Source organism: Stegostoma tigrinum, chromosome 4, assembly GCF_030684315.1.
Source record: "Stegostoma tigrinum isolate sSteTig4 chromosome 4, sSteTig4.hap1, whole genome shotgun sequence".
NCBI classification, from domain to species: domain Eukaryota; kingdom Metazoa; phylum Chordata; class Chondrichthyes; order Orectolobiformes; family Stegostomatidae; genus Stegostoma; species Stegostoma tigrinum.
Window position 1 is genome coordinate 68,651,220 of NC_081357.1, and position 19,809 is coordinate 68,671,028.

At 39.6% G+C, this 19,809-nt stretch overlaps 1 protein-coding gene across 7 annotated transcripts in view; it reads right to left on the reverse strand.

The window, feature by feature from the left end:
* The window catches only part of ptprk (protein tyrosine phosphatase receptor type K), a 609,799-nt gene that overhangs the window by 42,196 nt on the left and 547,794 nt on the right, over positions 1–19,809 (reverse strand). For 4 of the 7 annotated variants that reach the window (XM_048530888.2, XM_048530884.2, XM_048530886.2 and 1 more), the window contains 7 exons: positions 19,616–19,692; positions 19,429–19,446; positions 16,601–16,637; positions 6,929–7,026; positions 2,719–2,835; positions 1,265–1,419; positions 113–248 (listed from right to left, as the gene is read on the reverse strand). In XM_048530888.2, the coding sequence (XP_048386845.1) occupies positions 113–248; positions 1,265–1,419; positions 2,719–2,835; positions 6,929–7,026; positions 16,601–16,637; positions 19,429–19,446; positions 19,616–19,692 (638 nt within the window). The remainder of the gene's footprint in view (positions 1–112; positions 249–1,264; positions 1,420–2,718; positions 2,836–6,928; positions 7,027–16,600; positions 16,638–19,428; positions 19,447–19,615; positions 19,693–19,809) is intronic. The other 3 variants (XM_048530889.2, XM_048530887.2, XM_048530883.2) reach the window with 1 other exon arrangement.

A 19,809-nucleotide genomic window follows, 5' to 3' on the forward strand; every position in this document is an offset into this window, starting at 1 on the left:
TCCTGTTAGTGTCAGAGACAGAGTAACGGCATTTCCACACTGGAATATTGTTTTGCCTCAAATGCTTAGGGCTAAGTTTTGTGACCTTTACTTATATTGATTTGAATCTTACCTCTGTCTGAACCATATTGATGCGCCTTGATCGCAATGCTTTAACACAGTTATAGATATCAACAACTCCTTCCCGCTCTGCCATGTCTAACATAATATCTATAACAATATAGCAGCCAGTTCTTCCGGCTCCAGCACTGAAAACACACAAACAGGAATGAAAATCTCAGTACGAGTCTTTGGAGAATCACAGAATCCCTACAGTGTGGAAACAAGCCATATGACCCAACAAGTCCACACCAACCCTCTAAAGAACATCCTGCCCAAACCTATCCCCCTACCCTTTCCTTGTAACCCTCCATTTCCCATGGCTAACAAACTTAACCTACATATCTCTGAACACTATGGCAATTTAGCACGGTCAATTCACCTAATCTGCGCATCTTTGGACTGTGGGAGGAAACCAGAGCACCCAGTGGAACCCCACACAAACATGGAGAATGTGCAAGTTTCGCACAGTCACTCAAGGATGGAATCGAACTTGATCCCTGATGCAGTGCTAATCACTGAGCCACTGTGCTGCCTTAATTTTGGGTACAATAAAATTAACTGGACAAAAACATATTGTTGAGAGCAGACATAGATTTTTGAAAATCACATTAACATGAATCCAGATTAAAATGTACTTTAGTTAAAAGCAATGTGTTGCAGATTATAATCTCCAAAACTCTGAAGAGAAAAGCTGCTCTCAAATTCCATATAAAAGAGACTGATAGTTGCAGTCAAATTGCTTCATATATTAAAGGATTCAAAATATTGAGGATGAATGTAGAATATATACAATACTGAAGACTAAGAATAAGAGGGGAATTCTCATGGAAACTTACGTACAAAGTACAACAGAAATGGAAAATACCATACAACAGAAATTCATTAAAGCAATAGTTTTGTGAGACAATTAACATCATTTCTGAAAAGATTTAGAATTCAACAATACAGGGAGAAGGTAATGTTGCGATGTATCATAAGAAAACGTGCTTGCTGGGTCAATTACCTGCTTCTACAAATTCCAAAGTTATTTACCTGGAACACAGGTATACCTGAAATCCAGTGTTGTTAATATCACAGTCAGTTACAGACATAGGGAAAATAATTTTGACATCACAAAGAAGTTTAATAATATCATAATAATTGATACAGTAATTACTCTAACCTGCAATGTACAACTACTGGACCTGCTCCTGGGGGATTCGAGATTTTCACACGACGGATAAAAGCCAATAAACCGGTTGCATGATAAGGAACACCGTGGTCAGGCCAACCAGTGAAATGAAATTGCTTAACTTCACGAATTTCATCAAAACCTCTCTGAAGAGGGATAAAAGAAAAATAAAATCAATAAAGGAGCAACAGAATGTACCGCTTGCTAAATTAAAACTACACATGCACATAATCTTCCAAAAAATATTGTGGCCGATTTTCACAATCCTTTAGATTCATCTCAAATTATTGTAGTCTTTTAGCTCAGTGTTTCACATTGCTCTGCATGCTCTTTCCCTAAGCTTGTTCTTCATGTCTATTATCTCTTCCAATTTGCAAACTAATCTTTCTCCAGTTCATATGCACTGAATGCTGGCATCATCCAGTTTTGAGTTTAATGGCTAAATTGTTAGATCACCTGCAGTTCCTTCAGAAAGGATCTAAAATCTTACTAATCTCAATTATTTAAAGACACTATTTTCTCCATACCTGTTGAAAGCACAACAGACATCTACCATTTCTTACTTAGGATTTTTTTCAACTTTCACCCTCTTATCTATTCATAATTCCAGCCTAAGTGAGTCAATTCATGACAAACAAATTCATACAATTCTACTACTGAAGCATTCACAAAAAAAATTCTCTTTTGCGCCAAACCTGGATTTTAAATATTTAAACACTGTGACAATTTTTGACGAGCATTTCTCTTCTTCTTCTGGATGTCCACACCAATTAAAGTATGTTATTTTCAATTCTGGACTCCAAACTTCTTTCTTGTTTAAGTCATAATCTTTCCAGTTATTCAATTGTCATTCATTCCTTAGGGTGTTAAAAGCCAAACCCAATCACTGCCAGATAACCTACTTTATATATTTCACTATCCTAAGCTGTGCTCTAGTGTTGCTCTCAACCATAAATTTTCAGTAATTTAAAATCGTGACTAAACGAGCACAAGTAATATCATCACCATATTTTTGCTTGTTATAAATAACTTAAATGGATTTTTCTTCTCAATAGGTATTAGCTTATTCACTTTTTTGGAAACTGTACATTTAGCAGTTTTAAATTGTCAGTGAAATATAAAATTCAATAGGCATCCATAAAGTGTTGTTGATTTTAATGCATGTTTGCTGCTGGCTATGTTGAGGCTACAGATCAGACTTAATATATGGGATTGTTACATGTATCAGCAAGATTTTATTTGCCGTCGTCAGCTCTTTGCTAATCAGTTTTCTTTTCCGGGCCTTAGCAGCAGATAATTTTCATTTGAGTGTTTCAAGTAATTAAGGCGAAAGATAATTTTAACTATTAATTTGCCAGAATTCCATATTACTGAGTATTATTAAATAAATATTGTATAAACACCAAAGAGGGAATACACGTTAAAGTTAAGGAATATCAGCTTACCCTTTCTAATGTAAATGTTCGAACTACATATTCTGCCAGTGGTTCCTCTTCCATGAATGTAACTTTAAAATCTGCATAGACCTCAGAATCATCTGGCCAATATTTGTAGCACTTTACCTTAAATTTTAAAATAAAAATATTCGAATGATTGAGAATGATAACAATAATTTACATTACAAGCCCCAGTTTTAGCAGGATAGCTAAAGGAGAAATAGCATAATCATGTTACTTTACACGAGCTTAGCTGGAATGCTGACAGAGTTGCTCAGGGCAAGTTCCTTGTATGTTTAAATAATGACATAAATTTTTCCCCAACAGTTGTACATTTTAAATGCTTAAATGCTGACAAGAAAATCCTTGCTTTCTAAACATTCTATTTGAGGTCACACAGGTTTATAAAAGCCCCAGGGAGTCCAGTGGATCCTGACCATTTCTATGTTTAATAAGACAATACATATCCAGCCAATAAAGTATCAAATCCAGGCTGCAAGACTATTTTCTGCAGAAAACCTCACCACACTTCACTTTGAACTCAAGTTGCAAGCTTTGTATCAGTGGGAAGCCAGTATCATTTCATAAAGATTACCGACTAAATCCGATGCAAACATATGATAGAATAGTTTATCTTTAAAAATGTACCTTATAGCATTCTGACATATTATTTTAGTTTAAAAATACCACACTACAGATCGTAATGTACTGTACACAATGTGGTCATCCCTGAAATTGCCTACTTCCAAACAAAAATGTCCTGTTCTCAAACAGATCACCATCTAATGAGCTTTTCCAAAAACAGAGAATCTAACCATTTCCCAGGACATTCAATTGCATCAGCATCACTGATTCCCTGGTGATCAACAAGCTAGATGCCTGCATTTACCAGAAACAGAACTGAACTAGTAACAATAGGGCTGTACAACAGAGAACTGTGCATCCTGGAAATCTGAAACAAAAACAGAAATTCAGCAAGTCTGACAGCACCTGTGGAGAAAAAAAAGAGTTAACATTTCGAGTCACTGAGTCTTCTTTAGAGTGTAGCGATTGTAATAAGGTCAGCCAGTGGACCTCAGAATGAGTTCCCTGATTGGGGCTGTTAACCCGGTCCAATGAGGGAGCCCAGCTTGACAGACATCCTGCTCACTCAGAGCGCTGAGGTCTGTGCCAAGGGCTCTCCACGTGCAAATAAAGGGTGGCTTGGTCATTGGATATCGGGCTTTGTGGAGTTATTTCAGTGGCAATATGAGAAAAGCATGGTCTGGAAGAAATTTGCTCGCAACATTTATCTTTTAGTTGGGGGTAAGCATTTCTGGCATCATGCCGTTGTTTGGCAAGATTGATTTGTTTGACCCTGCCATCAAAGACTGAGCCTAACACATGGAAAGAGTGCCTTTTTTTTCTTCAGCAAATGACATTAGGGCAGGTGTAAAGCTAAGTAATTCTACTGACAGCTTGTGGATCCACAGCTTTTTTGGTTATTAGGACCCTAACTTTCCCTGAGACACCAGATATTAGAGAACCAAGGGAATCCATACCGGGATTTATGAATAGTTTAAAACGTTTGGCAGAAGCATGTGATCTTGATTTAACTCTTAATGAGATGCTAAGAGACTGTTCGGTTTGTGGGATTAATGACGTAACCATACAAAAGTGCCGACTAACTGAAGCCAAACTGGACTTCAACAGGCACTCCAACCGGCAGTATAGTTGGAAAATGTGGCAAGTGGAGCATATGAGTTGCAGGGTATGCCAATGGAAGTGAACATCCTCATCAGTCCAACTGAGCTTGGGAAACACCAGTTGAGTGAAGGCAACTGCATAGCCTCACTCAGGACTTATCCTGAACAGAGGGACTCTAGGTCAGTCCACAGCTAAAACCCAAAACAAAGCCTAGCTTCAGCCAAATGGTTAAGATTTTCCTTAGGATTCAAGAAGGCAAGCCATTGTGGTTGCTTGCAATGGTTTAGAACAGTTAAGTTGCTCAATAACGTCCAAATCAGAACCAATAGAAACGTCCGGTTAAACAGTCACTCAGCTCTGAGGAAGATCGATGCTGGCACGGCTGCATCAGTAATTATGGAATCAGTCTTTACCGAAATTTGTTCTGGATTTCAATCCTTAAGTTTGTGTAAAACCTCGGCTAGGCTGACAACCTAAACCAGGTAAACCCTACATTTTAAGGGTACAACTTTTGTTCCGAAGCTAGTTCAGCCACCACTGATTGTAGTGAAAGATTCGGGCCCAAGGTTGATGGAATGAAATTGTCTGAGAAAGAATTAACTTGATTAGCTCAATATTTTTTGATTAGAATATGACTGCTACAGTAAAAATTTAATTAAATAGCAGGATTTTATTTTAGGAAGGTTGAGGGACAATCAAAGGAGGCAACGCCCCCCCCTATGTTGACGAGGAAGCAATTCCTTAATTCTGCAAGGCTCACCCAGTGCCATTTGCCTTACAGGCAGAAGTTGTTGCAGAAATCAGGAGGCTGGAAAGTGAAGAAATCATCAAACCAGTCCAGTTTGCAGAATGGGCTGTACCAGTTTTACCGACTGTGAAGCCTGATGGGTCGGTTCACTTTTGTGGGGATTTTAAACAAATGACAAACCGCTTTTCGCTGCTGTATCAATACCTAATCCCTTATTTATACACAAAGGCAGCAGGATGGTTGTCCTTTACAAAGCTAGACATCTGCCATGCATCTTTGCAATTAGGTTAGATGAGGATTCCCAGAAGTAAGATATAATTAATACCCATAATGGTTTGTTCAAATACATGCAGCCACCAGTCTGTACAATTTTTCAGTGGATGAGGAAGAACATTTTACAACGACTGCCACAGGTCACCGATTATCTCAAAGACAGGCTAATAACAGGGAAGACCAATAATGAGCACTTAAGAGAAATTGAACATATTCTTTAGATGTTTCTCCCAGGAGGGTGCATGCCTTAGAAGGGAAAAATATGTCTTTGACATACTTGGGCTACAGAGTCAACAAGATTGGGTTATATCCACTCAAAGATAAAGTGAGGGCGATCAAAGGTGCCCCAATTCCCACGTCTGTATCAGAGCTTAGGGCTTTCCTTGGGCTGGAAAATTACGAAGCAAAGTTCATACATAATCTGCCTTCCATCCTGGCCCCTTTGCATCAACTCGAAAAAAGGGGTCAGCCTTAGAAATGGTTGAGGGGCCAAGCTATTGCTTTCAGGCAAGTGAAGAAACAGCTGTCATCCTCTCAGGTGTTAGCACTGACCCAATCCTAGGAGGTGCTACAAAGCAAAAAAAAAGAGAATCAGCCAATGTCCTTGCACTCAAAGGGGGAGGAATGTATTGATTGTAACAAGGTCAGCCAGATGGACCTCATAGAATATTAGTTCCCTGATTGGAGCTGCTAATCTGGTCCAATTAGGGGGTCCTGACTGACAGATATAAACAGGAGTTTCAGGGGTTCTGGTCACTCTGAGGAAGCTGGCCCAGTCTCAAGGACTCTGCACGTGTAAATGAGGGACAACTTGGTGATAGGATAACTGCCTCTGTGGAGTTATTTTATACAACACAAAAGTACAGTGGATAGAATAGCAGTTCAGAAGCTGGAAATTTTTTAGCGATTAGCTTATTTTCCAATTTCTTAAAGCCTGGCTACAATCTACATGTTGCAAGTATGAAGTGTGATGGAGTACTTCCAAATTGTCTGGATTAGTGTAACTCCAATAATACTTAAGAAGATCAACATCATCTGGGTAAACAAAGTCTTCTTTATCAGTATACCTCCACCTCCAAAATGCAGAAACAGCATTAATTACATTTATAAGATAAACTGCAGCAAATAGCAAAGGCCCTATTCACATGCACCTTCTAACTGATGATATCTTTGAACTAGAAAGACAGGGTGACAAGCACATAGGAACACCACCACCTGCAACTTCCCCTCCAAGCCAAAACTATTCTGACTTGGAAATAAACTGCACTCCTTTACTGGCATGCTCAAAATCCTCGACTTCCCTAATAGCAGTTGTTGTACACACACTATATGGACTGCAGCGATTCAAGAAGGCGGCTCTACACTACTCCAACAGCAATTAGGGATGGGTAAGAATGAATATACTTGTCAGTTATGCTGTCATCCCATCAACAAATTTTTAAAAGTAAATTTGTCTTCATACTTTAATATTCACACCAAAAGCATTCGATTTACTATTAAAAGCAGACTTACTCTTCCAACTTCCACCAGGTTTGTGACCATGACGATACAAACGGATTGCTCTTGCCAAGCCATTCTCCAGAAATCATAAACCGTTTCGTGAACTGGTCCTGGAAGATTGCGATACCATAATGTTTAAATAATGGTGAAAATGAATGATCATAGAAGATATTCATTCAGTCTACTATAACATTAACATTCTGCTTCATGTTATCCAAGTATATTAGGGCAATTTTCTGAATGCACAACTCTGATACAGACCTTCAACATCAGGAGTACATTCTGGAAAAAATCACAGAAGTTCAACCGATGGGGGCAGCCTTATTTCAGCTTATGGGAAGAGAGTGAGCAAACAAGCCTGTCCCTGCATGCCAAATGCCCCTATAGCACCATTGCCATGCTAGTTGGAGAAGTGCCCCAAGGTGCAAAAACATTATGTATGTGGATCCGAGGGGTGCCATGACAGGTGACAGGCTGGCAGTTATTGGATGTCAATAGCCATGGAAGATGGATGCGTGTGGCCAATGACCTGAAGATGCCCTAAGATATTATTGCCTGGTCTCCAAGATGGTGGCCTGGTGACAAGGTGGAGTTGCTAGGCACCTGCTCTGATTTTCACATCAGGAATTGTTGATGTCTAGTTTCCCTGTTGTGCATGGTAGGACAGGAAGCTGTAAACTGATGAGTTAAGATTCAGGGGCTGTGGATGAGCGAGGTTCTCAACTCAATGTCTGGGAAATGCAGCTAGTTGCTCCCAAAGTTGAGAACGGCCTTGCTGGGTTTCCTATGCAATGTGCCCAGATTTCCTGCCAAAGAGCACACTGTGCATACCCCAAATCAATGTGACTCTCCAACGACTTAACAAACATACATTAGTACAATGCATTCATACCCTCACAACAACATCCTGTGATGGAATACTTTTCACCTTAGCCTCCTAAGCAAAATAATACACAAATCCTCAAAAATGTGTGTACTAAGAAACAAAGTGCAGTCTTGCACAGAAATGTATCAACAATCAATTAATTGTCAGGTTTGAAGGAGTCTCAAGGAAGTTTTCAGCAAGCTCTCTCACACAATTCTCTGCAGCTCACCCCCCATTAAGCATGCACCATGCCACTATCTTGTGTTCATCTGCTGGGTCTTGCTGGGATTCCAGTTGCTGGCAGGGCATTTTTGCCTCAGCTTTGTGCCAGATCATCACTGACAGCGAGGAATATCCCTTCACAGTTGTAACGTGTGAAGAATCCTCCCAGAGGCAGCCAACAGAGTAAAGCTGACACCCGGCCTTGCTAACAGGGACCTGAAGGTCCTTGTCTCATCATTTAAAGGCGTGGTGGAAAAAAAACACACTTTTCTCCCTTTGAATATTGAGAATCTCATTTTTCTGATCTTGTCACATCTTCCCAACCTGTTGTTCATTGTCCATGTCGGTCAGAGGCTGGGAAGATTCTACTCTTGTATCGATAAATAAATCTTTACTTGTTTCAAAACTTGTTTCAACTGAATTCTACTTAAATACTTAATTTCTATTAACGCTTCAGTCAATTTCCAACGTTCATTGAAAACAAACAGAGATGGTATTTCAAAATGAATAAAACGGATTGTTTTAATATTGTAGAATTATTAAAATAATTTTACAAGTGTTCTGTTCAAGTTGCTTTATCATTTCTTATTATCTAGTGAAATCCCAAAATGTTTTTTTTGAATGACATTATTAATAAACATGTCAAATTTAACAACAAACTGCTGGGCTTGACGTGATGCACTGAGCTGCTACAGATTGAAAATTTATAATTGAATGCATTATAGTTTCACTTGGATGCAATAGCATTTTCTTTTAAACTGACATGTTTAAAACTAACACAAAAATTCACGTGGATCTTTTGAAGACAATATAACTTAAATCATACTCAGTAGCTTTTCTACACTAGGAATATATGCTTGAAGGATATGAAATATATAGAGAGGCTTCAGCACACTAGATAGAAATAGGTTTTGGTTTCATTAGAAAATGTGCACTTAATGAATAGATAGCTCATATAAACCTAAACCAGACAGGTCAATATTTCACACTTTCAGAGACAATATCACACTTTGTCTAGTCAATTTAAAATCTATCACAATCAGCTACTAGAAACGATCTTTGTTCCATGAAAAACACTTGGAGGCTGATCGCAAGTCTATTTAAAAGTCTGCTTTGGAAACTTGCCAGAAAGTACTTTTCATTGATAAAACAAATACAGCAACATGTTCCATCTGAAATTGTTTGTGTTACACCACTCAGAAATGTGGAGAGCAGCAACTGAGCATTCGATCAGAATTTAAGAATATCAAAACTGGAAATTCTGCTGCTGTGTGATGTGCACAAAGTACATTAAAACTGTAACTGGATACAAATATACGAAATAGGAACAGAAATAGACCACTCAAACCCGAGAATCTGCTTCACCATTCAATAAGCTCATGGTTGTCACGATTTTGTTTCAATTCTATACGCCAATCTGACCGCACTAACTTCCGATTCCCCATCCTAACAAACATATATCCACCTCCACCTTAAAAATATTCAACAGCTTCGGCTTCACTGTCTTCTGAGACAGAGTTCCAAACCATCAGAGAAAAAGAAATTCTCCTCAATTCTGTCATCATAGAGTGACACTAAATTTAAAAACATTGTCCCTTGTTCTCGGTAGCCCTACAAGAGGGAACATCCTTTCCACAGCCACCTCATCAATAATATTCAGGATCTTATGCACATCAATCAAGTCATCCCTTACTCTTCTGATCTCCAGTAGAAACAAGCCTAGCCGATCAAACCGTTCTTCATAAGAAAGCATATTCATTCCAGGTATTAATGCAGTGAGCTTTTTCTGAACTTGCTGTAATACATTTACACTCTTCCTTTAATAAAGAGACTAAAACTGCCCACAGTATTTGAGATGCAGTCTCAATAATGTCCTGTAAAAGAAACGAAGAAACCTACAGCACAGGAACAGGCCCTTTGGCCCTCCAAGCCTGCGCCGATCAAGATCCTCTGTCTAACCTGTCATCTATTTTCTAACAGTCTGTGTCCATTTGCTCCCTGCCCATCCATGTACCTGTCCAAATATATCTTAAAAGACGCTAACGTGTCTGCGTCTACCACCTCCGCTGGCAATGCGTTCCAGGCACCCACCACCCTCTGTGTAAAGAACTTTCCACGCATATCTCCCTTAAACTTTCCTCCTCTCACTTTCAACTCATGACCCTTAGTAATTGAGTCCCACACTCTGGGAAAAAGCTTTTTGCTATCCAACCTGTCTATACCCCTCATGATTTTGTAGACCTCAATCAGGTCCCCGTTCAATCTCCGTGTTTCTAATGAAAATAATCCTAATCTATTCAATCTCTCTTCATAGCCAGCACCCTCCATACCAGGCAACATCCTGGTGAACCTCCTCTGCACCCTCTCCAAAGCATGCACATCCTTTTGGTAATGTGGCGACCAGAGCTGCACACAGTACTCCAAATGTGGCCGAACCAAAGTTCTATACAACTGCAACATGACCTGCCAACTCTTGTACTAAATACCCCGCCCAATGAAGGAAAGCATGCCATATGCCTTCTTGACCACCCTATTGACCTGTGTTGTCACCTTCAGGGAACAATGGACCTGAACACCCAGATCTCTCTGTTCATCAATTTTCCCTCGGACTTTTTTATTTACTGTATAGTTCGCCCTTGAATTTGATCTTCCAAAATGCATCACCTCGTATTTGCCCGGATTGAACTCCATCTGCCATTTATCTGTCCAACTCTCCAGTCTATCTATATTCTGCTGTAATTTCTGACAGTCCCCTTCACTATCAGCTACTCCATCAATCTTAGTGTCATCAGCAAACTTGCTGATCAGACCACCTACACCTTCCTCCAGATCATTTACATATATCACAAACAACAGTGGTCCCAGCACAGATCCCTGTGGAACACCACTGGTTATAGGTCTCCAATTTGAGAAACTCCCTTCTACTACTACCGTCTGTCTCCTGTTGCCCAGCCAGTTTTTTACCCATCTAGCTGGCACACCCTGGACCCCATGTGACTTCACTTTCTCCATCAGCCTGCCATGGGGAACCTTATCAAACAACTTACTGAAGTCCATGTATATGACATCTACAGCCTTTCCCTCATCAATCAACTTTGTCACGTCCTCAAGGAATTCTATTAAGTTGGTAAGACATGACCTTCCCTGTACAAAACCATGTTGCCTATCACTGATAAGCCCATTTTCTTCCAAATGGGAATAGATCCTATTCCTCAGTATCTTCTCCAGTAGCTTCCCTACCACTGATGTCAGGCTCAACGGTCGATAATTACCTGGATTATCCTTGCTGCCCTTTTTAAACAAGGGGACAACACTAGCAAGTCTCCAGTCCTCTGGGACCTCACCCATGTCTGAGGTCACTGCAAAGATATCTGTTAGGGCCCCGGCTATTTCCTCTCTTGCTTCCCTCAGTAACCTGCGATAGATTCCATCCGGGCCTGGGGACTTGTCCACCTTAATGTCTTTTAGGATACCTAACACTTCCTCCTTCCTTATGTCAACTTGACCTAGACTAAGCAAACATCTATCGTGTCCCTCTCCTTGGTGAATACCAATGCAAAGTACTTGTTAAGAATGTCACCCATTTTCTCTGACTCAGCGCATAACTTTCCTTCTTTGTCCTTAAGTGGGCCAATCCTTTCTCTAGTTACCCTCTTGCTCTTTATATATGAATAAAAGGCTTTGGGATTTTCCTTAACCATGTTTGCCAGCAATTTCTCATGTCCTCTCTTCGCCCTTTTAATCCCTTTTTTCAGATTCGCCCTACATTCCCGATATTCTTGCAAAGCTTCGTCTGTCTTCAGTCGCCTAGACCTCATGTATGCTTCCTTTTTTCTCTTGGCTAGTCTCACAATTTCACCTGTCATCCATGGTTCCCTAATCTTGCCTTTTCTATTCCTCATTTTCACAGGAACATGTCTCTCCTGCACGCTAATCAACCTCTCCTTAAAAGCCTCCCACATATCAAATGTGGATTTACCTTCAAACAGTTTCTTCCAATCTACATTCCTCAGATCCTGCCGAATCTTGGTATAGTTGGCCTTCGCCCAGTTTAGTACTCTTCCTTTAGGACCACTCCTATCCTTGTCCATGAGTATTGTAAAATTTACGGAATTGTGGTCGCTATTTCCAAAGTAGTCCCCTACTGTAATATCAACCACCAGGCCGGGTTCATTCCCCAGCACCAGGTCCAGTATGGCCCTTTCCAGAGTTGGACTACATACATCCTGCTCTAGAAAACCCTCCTGGACACACCTTACAAATTCTGCTCCGTCTTGACCCCTAACACGAAGTGAATCCCAGTCAATGTTGGGAACACTAAAATCTCCCATCACCACTACCCTGTTCCTCCTACACCTTTCCATTATCTGTTTACATATTTGTACCTCTATCTCACGCTCGCTGTTGGGAGGTCTGTAGTACAGTCCCAGCATTGTTACTGCATCCTTCCTATTTCTGAGTTCTACCCATATTGCCTCACTGCTCGAGTCCTCCATGGGGCCCTCCTTCAGTGCGGCTATGATATCGTCTTTGATCATTACTGCAACTCCTCCACCCCTTTTACCTCCCTCTCTATCCCGCCTGTAGCGATATCCTGGGACAACTAGTTGCCAGTCACGCCCTTCCCTCAACCAAGTCTCAGTAATAGCAATAACATCATACCTCCAGGTACCGATCCAAGCCCCAAGCTCATCTGCCTTGTCTACTACACTTCTCGGATTAAAACAAATGCACCTCAGACCACCTGTCCCTTTGTGTTCATCATCTGCTCCCCGACTACTATTCCCTTTAGTCACACTGACTCCATTATCTAGTTCCCTACAGGCTTTCGTTTCTACCTCTTTTCTGTCCAATATTTGGTTCCCATCCCCCTGCCACTTTAGTTTAAACCCTCCACCACAGCATTAGCAAAAGCACCCCCAAGGACATTGGTTCCAGTCCAGTTCAGGTGTAGACCGTCCAATTTGTAATAGTCCCACCTTCCCCAGAAACAGTTCCAATGTCCCAAAAATCTGAACCCCTCCCTCCTACACCATCTCTCAAGCCACACATTCATCGCAGCTATTCTTTCATTTCTGCACTGACTAGCACGTGGCACTGGTAGCAATCCTGATATTACTACCTTTGAGGTCCTACTTTTTAACTTGGCTCCTAACTCACTAAATTCTGCTTGTAGGACCTCATCCCATTTTCTGCCTATATCGTTGGTGCCTATATGAACCACGACAACTGGCTGTTTGCCCTCCCCCTTCAGAATGTTCTGCAGCTGATCGGAGACATCCCTGACCCGTGCACCTGGGAGGCAACATACCATTCGGGAGTCCCGTTTTCGACCGCAGAACCGCGCCTATCTACGCCCCTTACAATTGAATCCCCAATGACTATCGCCCTTCCACTCTTTTTCCCACCCTTCTGTACAGCAGAGCCGGCCTTGGTGCCGTGAACCTGGCTACTGCTGCCTTCCTCTGGTGAGCCATCTCCCCCAGCAGTTATCAAAACGGAATACCTGTTTTGGAGGGAGATGACCGCAGGGGACTCCTGCACTGCCTTCTTGCTCTTCCTCTGCCTTTTGGTCACCCATTCCCTATCTCCCTCAGCAATCCTAATCTGCGGTGTGACCAAATTGCTAAACGTGCTATCCACGACCCCCTCAGCATCGCGTATGCTCCAAAGTGAGTCCATCCGCAGCTCCAGAGCCATCATGCGGTCTAACAAGAGCTGCAGCTGGACACACTTCCTGCACGTGAAGGAGTCGGGGACATCAGCCCTGTCCCCGAGCTCCCACATTGAGCAAGGGGAGCACAATACGGGTGTGAGATCTCCTGACAGTATTAAACTTAACTTAGATAAATGAAAAAGGAACCAAAAGATTTTTGGCAATCAACGATATATATATAAAGAAACGTGAAACAGAAAAAGCCTTACCTTATCTACACACCACCGAGTCTTTTTTTTTGGTTAGAGGAGGGCGGCGGGTGGGAGACACTACACGTGTAGCGTCTCGGGTTCAGCTGCTGCCCAAATAAATGAAGACCGCTCCCGCTCGAGGTAAGCTTTTTAAAGTGGTAAAATAAAAACGTTACCTTCCTGGCAGCCTCCTGGTGCTCTCTCTGTCTGGCTCTCTTGCGAAAATGAAGACCGCTCCCGCTCGAAGTAAACTTTTTAAAGTGGTAAAATAAAAACGTTACCTTCCCGGCAGCCTCCTGGTGCTCTCTGTCTGGCTCTCTCACTCTCCTCGCGGAAAACTGGAGCAGAACAGCCTTATTTTTATGTTCAATTCCTCTTGGAATATAAAAAAGCATTGCACTCGTCATCTTGATTACCTGCTGGATCTGCATACTGACAGTGTGAAATTCATGCAATAGAACAACTAAACCCCTCCGCAATTCACAGATTTCTGCAGTCATGCTCCATTTAAGCAATACTCTTTTTGTTATTCCTGCCAAATGCTTGTCCACTCATTCAACCTCTCTCTATTCATGTGTGACATCTGTATTTCTTCTTGATAACATGCTATTCAACATCTCTTGCTATCATCTAATACTATGCCTTTACTCCCCTCATATGAATCACAGATTTAAACTGTAAAAATTTCAGGCTGTTGCAAGAATCCATTCACCACATTCTGCCAATCAGACAGAAGCTCATTTATATGCAAAGTGGTTACTATCAGTCAATCAATTTTCAATGTATGCTAACACGCTACTCCTGATACCATAAGCTTTTATTTCTGCAGTAACCTTTGATATGGCACCTTCTCAAATGCCTTCTGGAAATACAATTACAGCATGACCAGGCTTCTCTTTATCCACAGCACATATCACTTATTCAAAAATCTCTAATACATTGTTTAAATAAGATTTCCTTTTGACAAAACTATTTGAATCTATAGAAGCAAATTTCATCTAAACCTGCACAGCAGGGCATGTGCACAGATTATTACTCTTGACATCATGAATATAAAAGTAACTCATCCAAAATGTCAAGTCCTTCAATGCAGCTAAATGATTAAAATGTCAGTGTGAGCGCAAATTAAATTCATTACAATACAGAATGGGCTGCCCTCTTGGGTTCTGATGTTCTTAACATTTTAAAGTTGCTGTACTTAATATATGACAGTTTATAATACAATAGATGGTAAGCAAAGGGCCATTCACACCCACGTCCCAGAATAATGGATAGTATGCCACCCTTCTACTTTGAGTCAGATTTTCCAGTAATCTTAAAATGAGCTACCATTGTCAGGTTCTCTTCATCAAAAAGATAACTATTTCTACTTCCAAAACGTTGCCTTCCAATACCCCAATTTCAGTTCACCTTTGTCACTTCCAGAGTCAACAATTCAAAATCTCATCTTGTCAACTTATCACTGTAAATTCTCTGTAAATTTTAGTTCATGCATAACACCCTACTCTGAATCAAATTTGTTTCACATTCATTGCTGACCTCTCAGAATTACCCAGGATCAATGCTTCTCTTTTGAAATTCTTCAGCCAACTGTTTGAATGCCTTTGATGTCATGACGCCCCCTGGTTTTCGTATAATAAATGGACAGAATAAGGCCACTTGGCCCCCTCAAGCCTGCTCAAATTTCAACACAATTACAACTGACCAGATTGTATTCTTGCCACCATTATCCTTCCTCATCCACAAAATCTTTAATCTTCTTATGGATCAAAAATCCGTCCGAATACAGGCTTCAATATATTCAAAGAAACTGCCCTTGGGGACAAAATTCCAAAACTTGATCATCTTCAGAGAAGAAATTATTTTCCATTTCAGTCTTAAATAGGAGAGCCCTTGTTTTGAAACTTTGGCCCCAAGATGCAGATGCTCCATGTGGCAAAACATTCTTTTAGCATGCACCCTGTCAAATCTTCTCAGAATTTAATATTTCAATAAGAATGTTATCCTTCTGAAGCCTTTTGAGAACACATCATACCAAACAAACCTTTTATTACAAGGCAACCACTTCATCTCAAGAACCGGTCCAGTGTATCTTTGCTGAGCTGCTTCCAGTGCAATTTTTTTCTCTCATGAGGGGGCCAAATCTGCATACAGTGTTCCAACTTTACTGAACTATCCTCCTCAACTCTTCTCCTGTATGTTCCTCTTTCCCCGATGCAATTCTCTAAAATTCCACCCCAAAACCATTCTGCCTCTCCAACTGTCTTCCTCCCCGACTCCCCTGAATTTCCATCTTTTTGTTTTAGACTTTGGTTTACCCCTCCTTACTTTCCTCCTTTTGCTTAGTGCTTTTCTCCCTCACACCTTCTGGATATTCCTTTCTTAATATTGTTACACAGATGCGAGCCAGCTGCTGTTCCCACAGTGTGCAAGAATTGATGGATTAAGAGTGCACTGGATTTTGTCACTACACATGTTTGCATTTCATCCAGCTGTCTATTTCCCATTTACAATCTGAAGTTTATAATTTCCAGGATAAGTGGATTAACTGCAGTTTCTAGAACAAAGAACTCTGGGCTGCAACATTATGTCACAACACTTGTTTTCATTATTTTGAGAGATCCCATATAATGCAATTAAATTCCAAAATATATGCAAGTTATATCTATTACTTCATGAAAGGTTCTTACCCTGTGTAGCTATATAATGACTTGGTCTGTGATATCCCTACAAAGGAAGAAAGTTTCATAAATTTACATCATCTGAAAAGAGGATCAAACTGGTCTCTACCAGTCCTATTCGAAGACATGTATAACATCAAAAATCCGTCATTGACAATGATTTTATGAATAACAGTAACATCACTACCATGCTTAAAAGGACCAAAATGTTAAAGGTCAGTGTGTTGAACTGAGTTCCAAAAAGTTTAATGTCTGAAGCCCATTTAGAAACAAGAGTTTAAACATCCACTGTAATTGATTAAGAACAGATTCGTAATGAAATAATTATTTTGATTTGAAGCTCAAGGCGGAAAATGAACTGCAACGAAGGTGTTATGAAATGATAGTTATGTCTACACTTGTATCTTTCTTTGCTCAACTTTTCATAATAGGGCAGGCTAACAACAGTTCAGTGACCTTATACAGTATGGTACTTGAGAATACTTTTCTCATAACACATATGTACAGCTTATGATACACAACAGAAATGATAGATTAAACACAACAATGGCATGTTTATACTGAAACAGCATGTTCACCATCATGTATGATGTGATTTATCAGAATTTAATACCCTCATTAAAAAGGTGATTAAAATAAACCAATAAATCTAGTGAAAGAAAGGGAAAAAAGTACTGTTATTAATGTAAATGAATCGAAGCACAAGAGATGTTTGCAAATAATAAAACTACAGAAATCTTCAAAAGGTGCAACTTCAGGATTGCCATGAGCAGTTTGGTTTTACAGCAAAATGAGCACTGTAACATTAATTTAGAGTCAGGTAGAAGCAGTATTGAGTGATTTCTGGCAGGGTGAAACTTAATCCACATTTTAGACGTTCTCCTGGATCCTTGAAACATTTTTCAAATATACCCAACTTCAGCTGAAATACTTATGAGCAGACAAGCTCTCGTTCACGTTTCTGAAATATTTCGTTTGACTTCAACTCCGTTATATTCTGGTTAGGGATCTTAAAGCAGTCATCTCTGGGTGAAACATATGCTACAGCCATGAATATCAGACCAGTAACTGCAGCATCAACGTAATTTCTGTTTGATACAGGGAGTGGAAGTGATAGAAGAGCAAAAGAATATGCTAAAAAAAACTTTGCCGGAATTGTCTAAACATGAGATTTAAATATAAGTTGTATGCGAGACTTGTTTTAGGTAATTAACAGCTGTAGATTTTTTCAACTAAGGCATTCTTATTTTTAGAAAGGATAAAATTAGATAATCTAAGTAGCCTGATCACAATATCTTGCTTATTCCGATATTTCAAATTCGTTTCTCTTTAGGTTGCTGCAGAAAATGTCCTGGTGACTCAAATTGTTAACATCTGAGCTGAACATAATCTACACAGGGAATATTTCATTGACAAGATCTATGCGTAAGCATAAACTGCACCCACATAGGAATACTTTGAGAGTTTCATGGAAATCTACTGAAATGTTTTCATAATTATTAAGTAATGGGACACAGAAACAAAACAGAGCTACGTTGAAAGTCGACAGGATAACATGCACAGTCAACAACTGTCCAAGCAGAGAGGTGGTATTAAAGGAATGCAGTTAAAATTGTACTCAGATTATATTCAATTTTTTAAAAAGATAAACTAGACTTCAATGGGGAATTCTGTTGTTACTAGAAATCTTAATGAAAGTCTTTTTAAATGACACAATGCAGTTTAGCCATTTACATTAGCAGGTTGTTCATATTTATGAACAGTGGCCAACGGAAAAGCTGCAGCTCTGAAATGAGTCAACAGGATTAATTCTGTTTAACCAGGTGTCTAGCTAACATTTCTGATTTCAAAATTAATATGAGCATTAAAGTACAGGGGGGGGACTAAGACATGCTCAGGAGAACACAGCAATATTTTGTATTGACATGGCTTTTCTTTTTACAGACCTCTGTATTCTTAAACTGTAAGATGATAGGTAGTGTTTCAAAACAACAAAGAGGCAGAATGCTTTCCTCACCAGCACACAGAAGTGTGTGTGTTTGGTCTTCAGGGCATAAATACAGGTTGATTTGGAGAACTTGAGGCATTTCACTGAGAATCTGGTTATTTCAAGTCGATCATGTACAAATTTGAATTTATGATCACAATGACCATGAAGCAAAACAACTTTTTCCTTTATGTTTGATTGGACACATTAAGAGATTTGGTAAATTTTGAATTATCGCAGACCTAAAAATTTTGGCCACTTTTTACCATTTTAGAAACATACAGCTAGTAATTTCACCTAAAACATGAACACTAAACAAAGTTCTAAGGAGATCAAATAACCATAAAATATATATAATGATGACTAACTTACATGCAAGAGTTCACCTGTTTGTTCTCTTCATAGCGTATGTTTTTACGCATTGTTCCTTAACAGTGTCACTGGAGTTCAAACAACTTGCAACTTTAGTTCTGAGAATTTTAATAACCAAGCAAAGCTGGTGCTTAAAGTGCAGCCGCGAGTAAGCAGTTATTTTGTTCATTTCTATGTAAGGTACTTCAAAGCTGATTTTCCCCATCGTAAGCTATTTCAGAATTTAGACCAAATTGTTTTAAATCTGTAAGATTAATGTATAATCTGCATGACAGTCCTTTTACAATAGCAGACAAAAATGTTATAAATAAACACTATTAATCAAAATTACAGAAGTTGAGTTAAAGATCAGCATGTATTTTATGAAGAGAATCAAATGGGTTTGCTCAGCTATGTACTGCTTGCTTTAGTAACATGTTGATATTAAATGATTGGTATTAAAATGAAGACAATCTAGCTTTTTCAGTGTGATACTTACATCCCTGTACAGCCATATCTACAGCCCAAACCAAAGCCAGATGTGAAAGAAAAGCACAACAGTGTCAGTGAGTGCCAACAAATTTAATATACAAGGTGCAAATTTTAAACAGCAGCAATCTTTAGACACAACACAGGAAAGAAAATCAAATGCTGAAGTATTTTCAGAGCTGGGAAATATGACTTACATCAATATAATTTGCATTAATGTAATCTGAAGTTGAATCATCTTCGAGTGGCTGCAAAATGACTCTGGAGTGGTCATCTATAGGAAATAGAATGAACAGATAGTTTATATTCATTTTGAATAATAATACATAATACAATATCATTATGTAATTCATTCAAAAACTGACAATATGAAAATTATCTTCAAGTTATG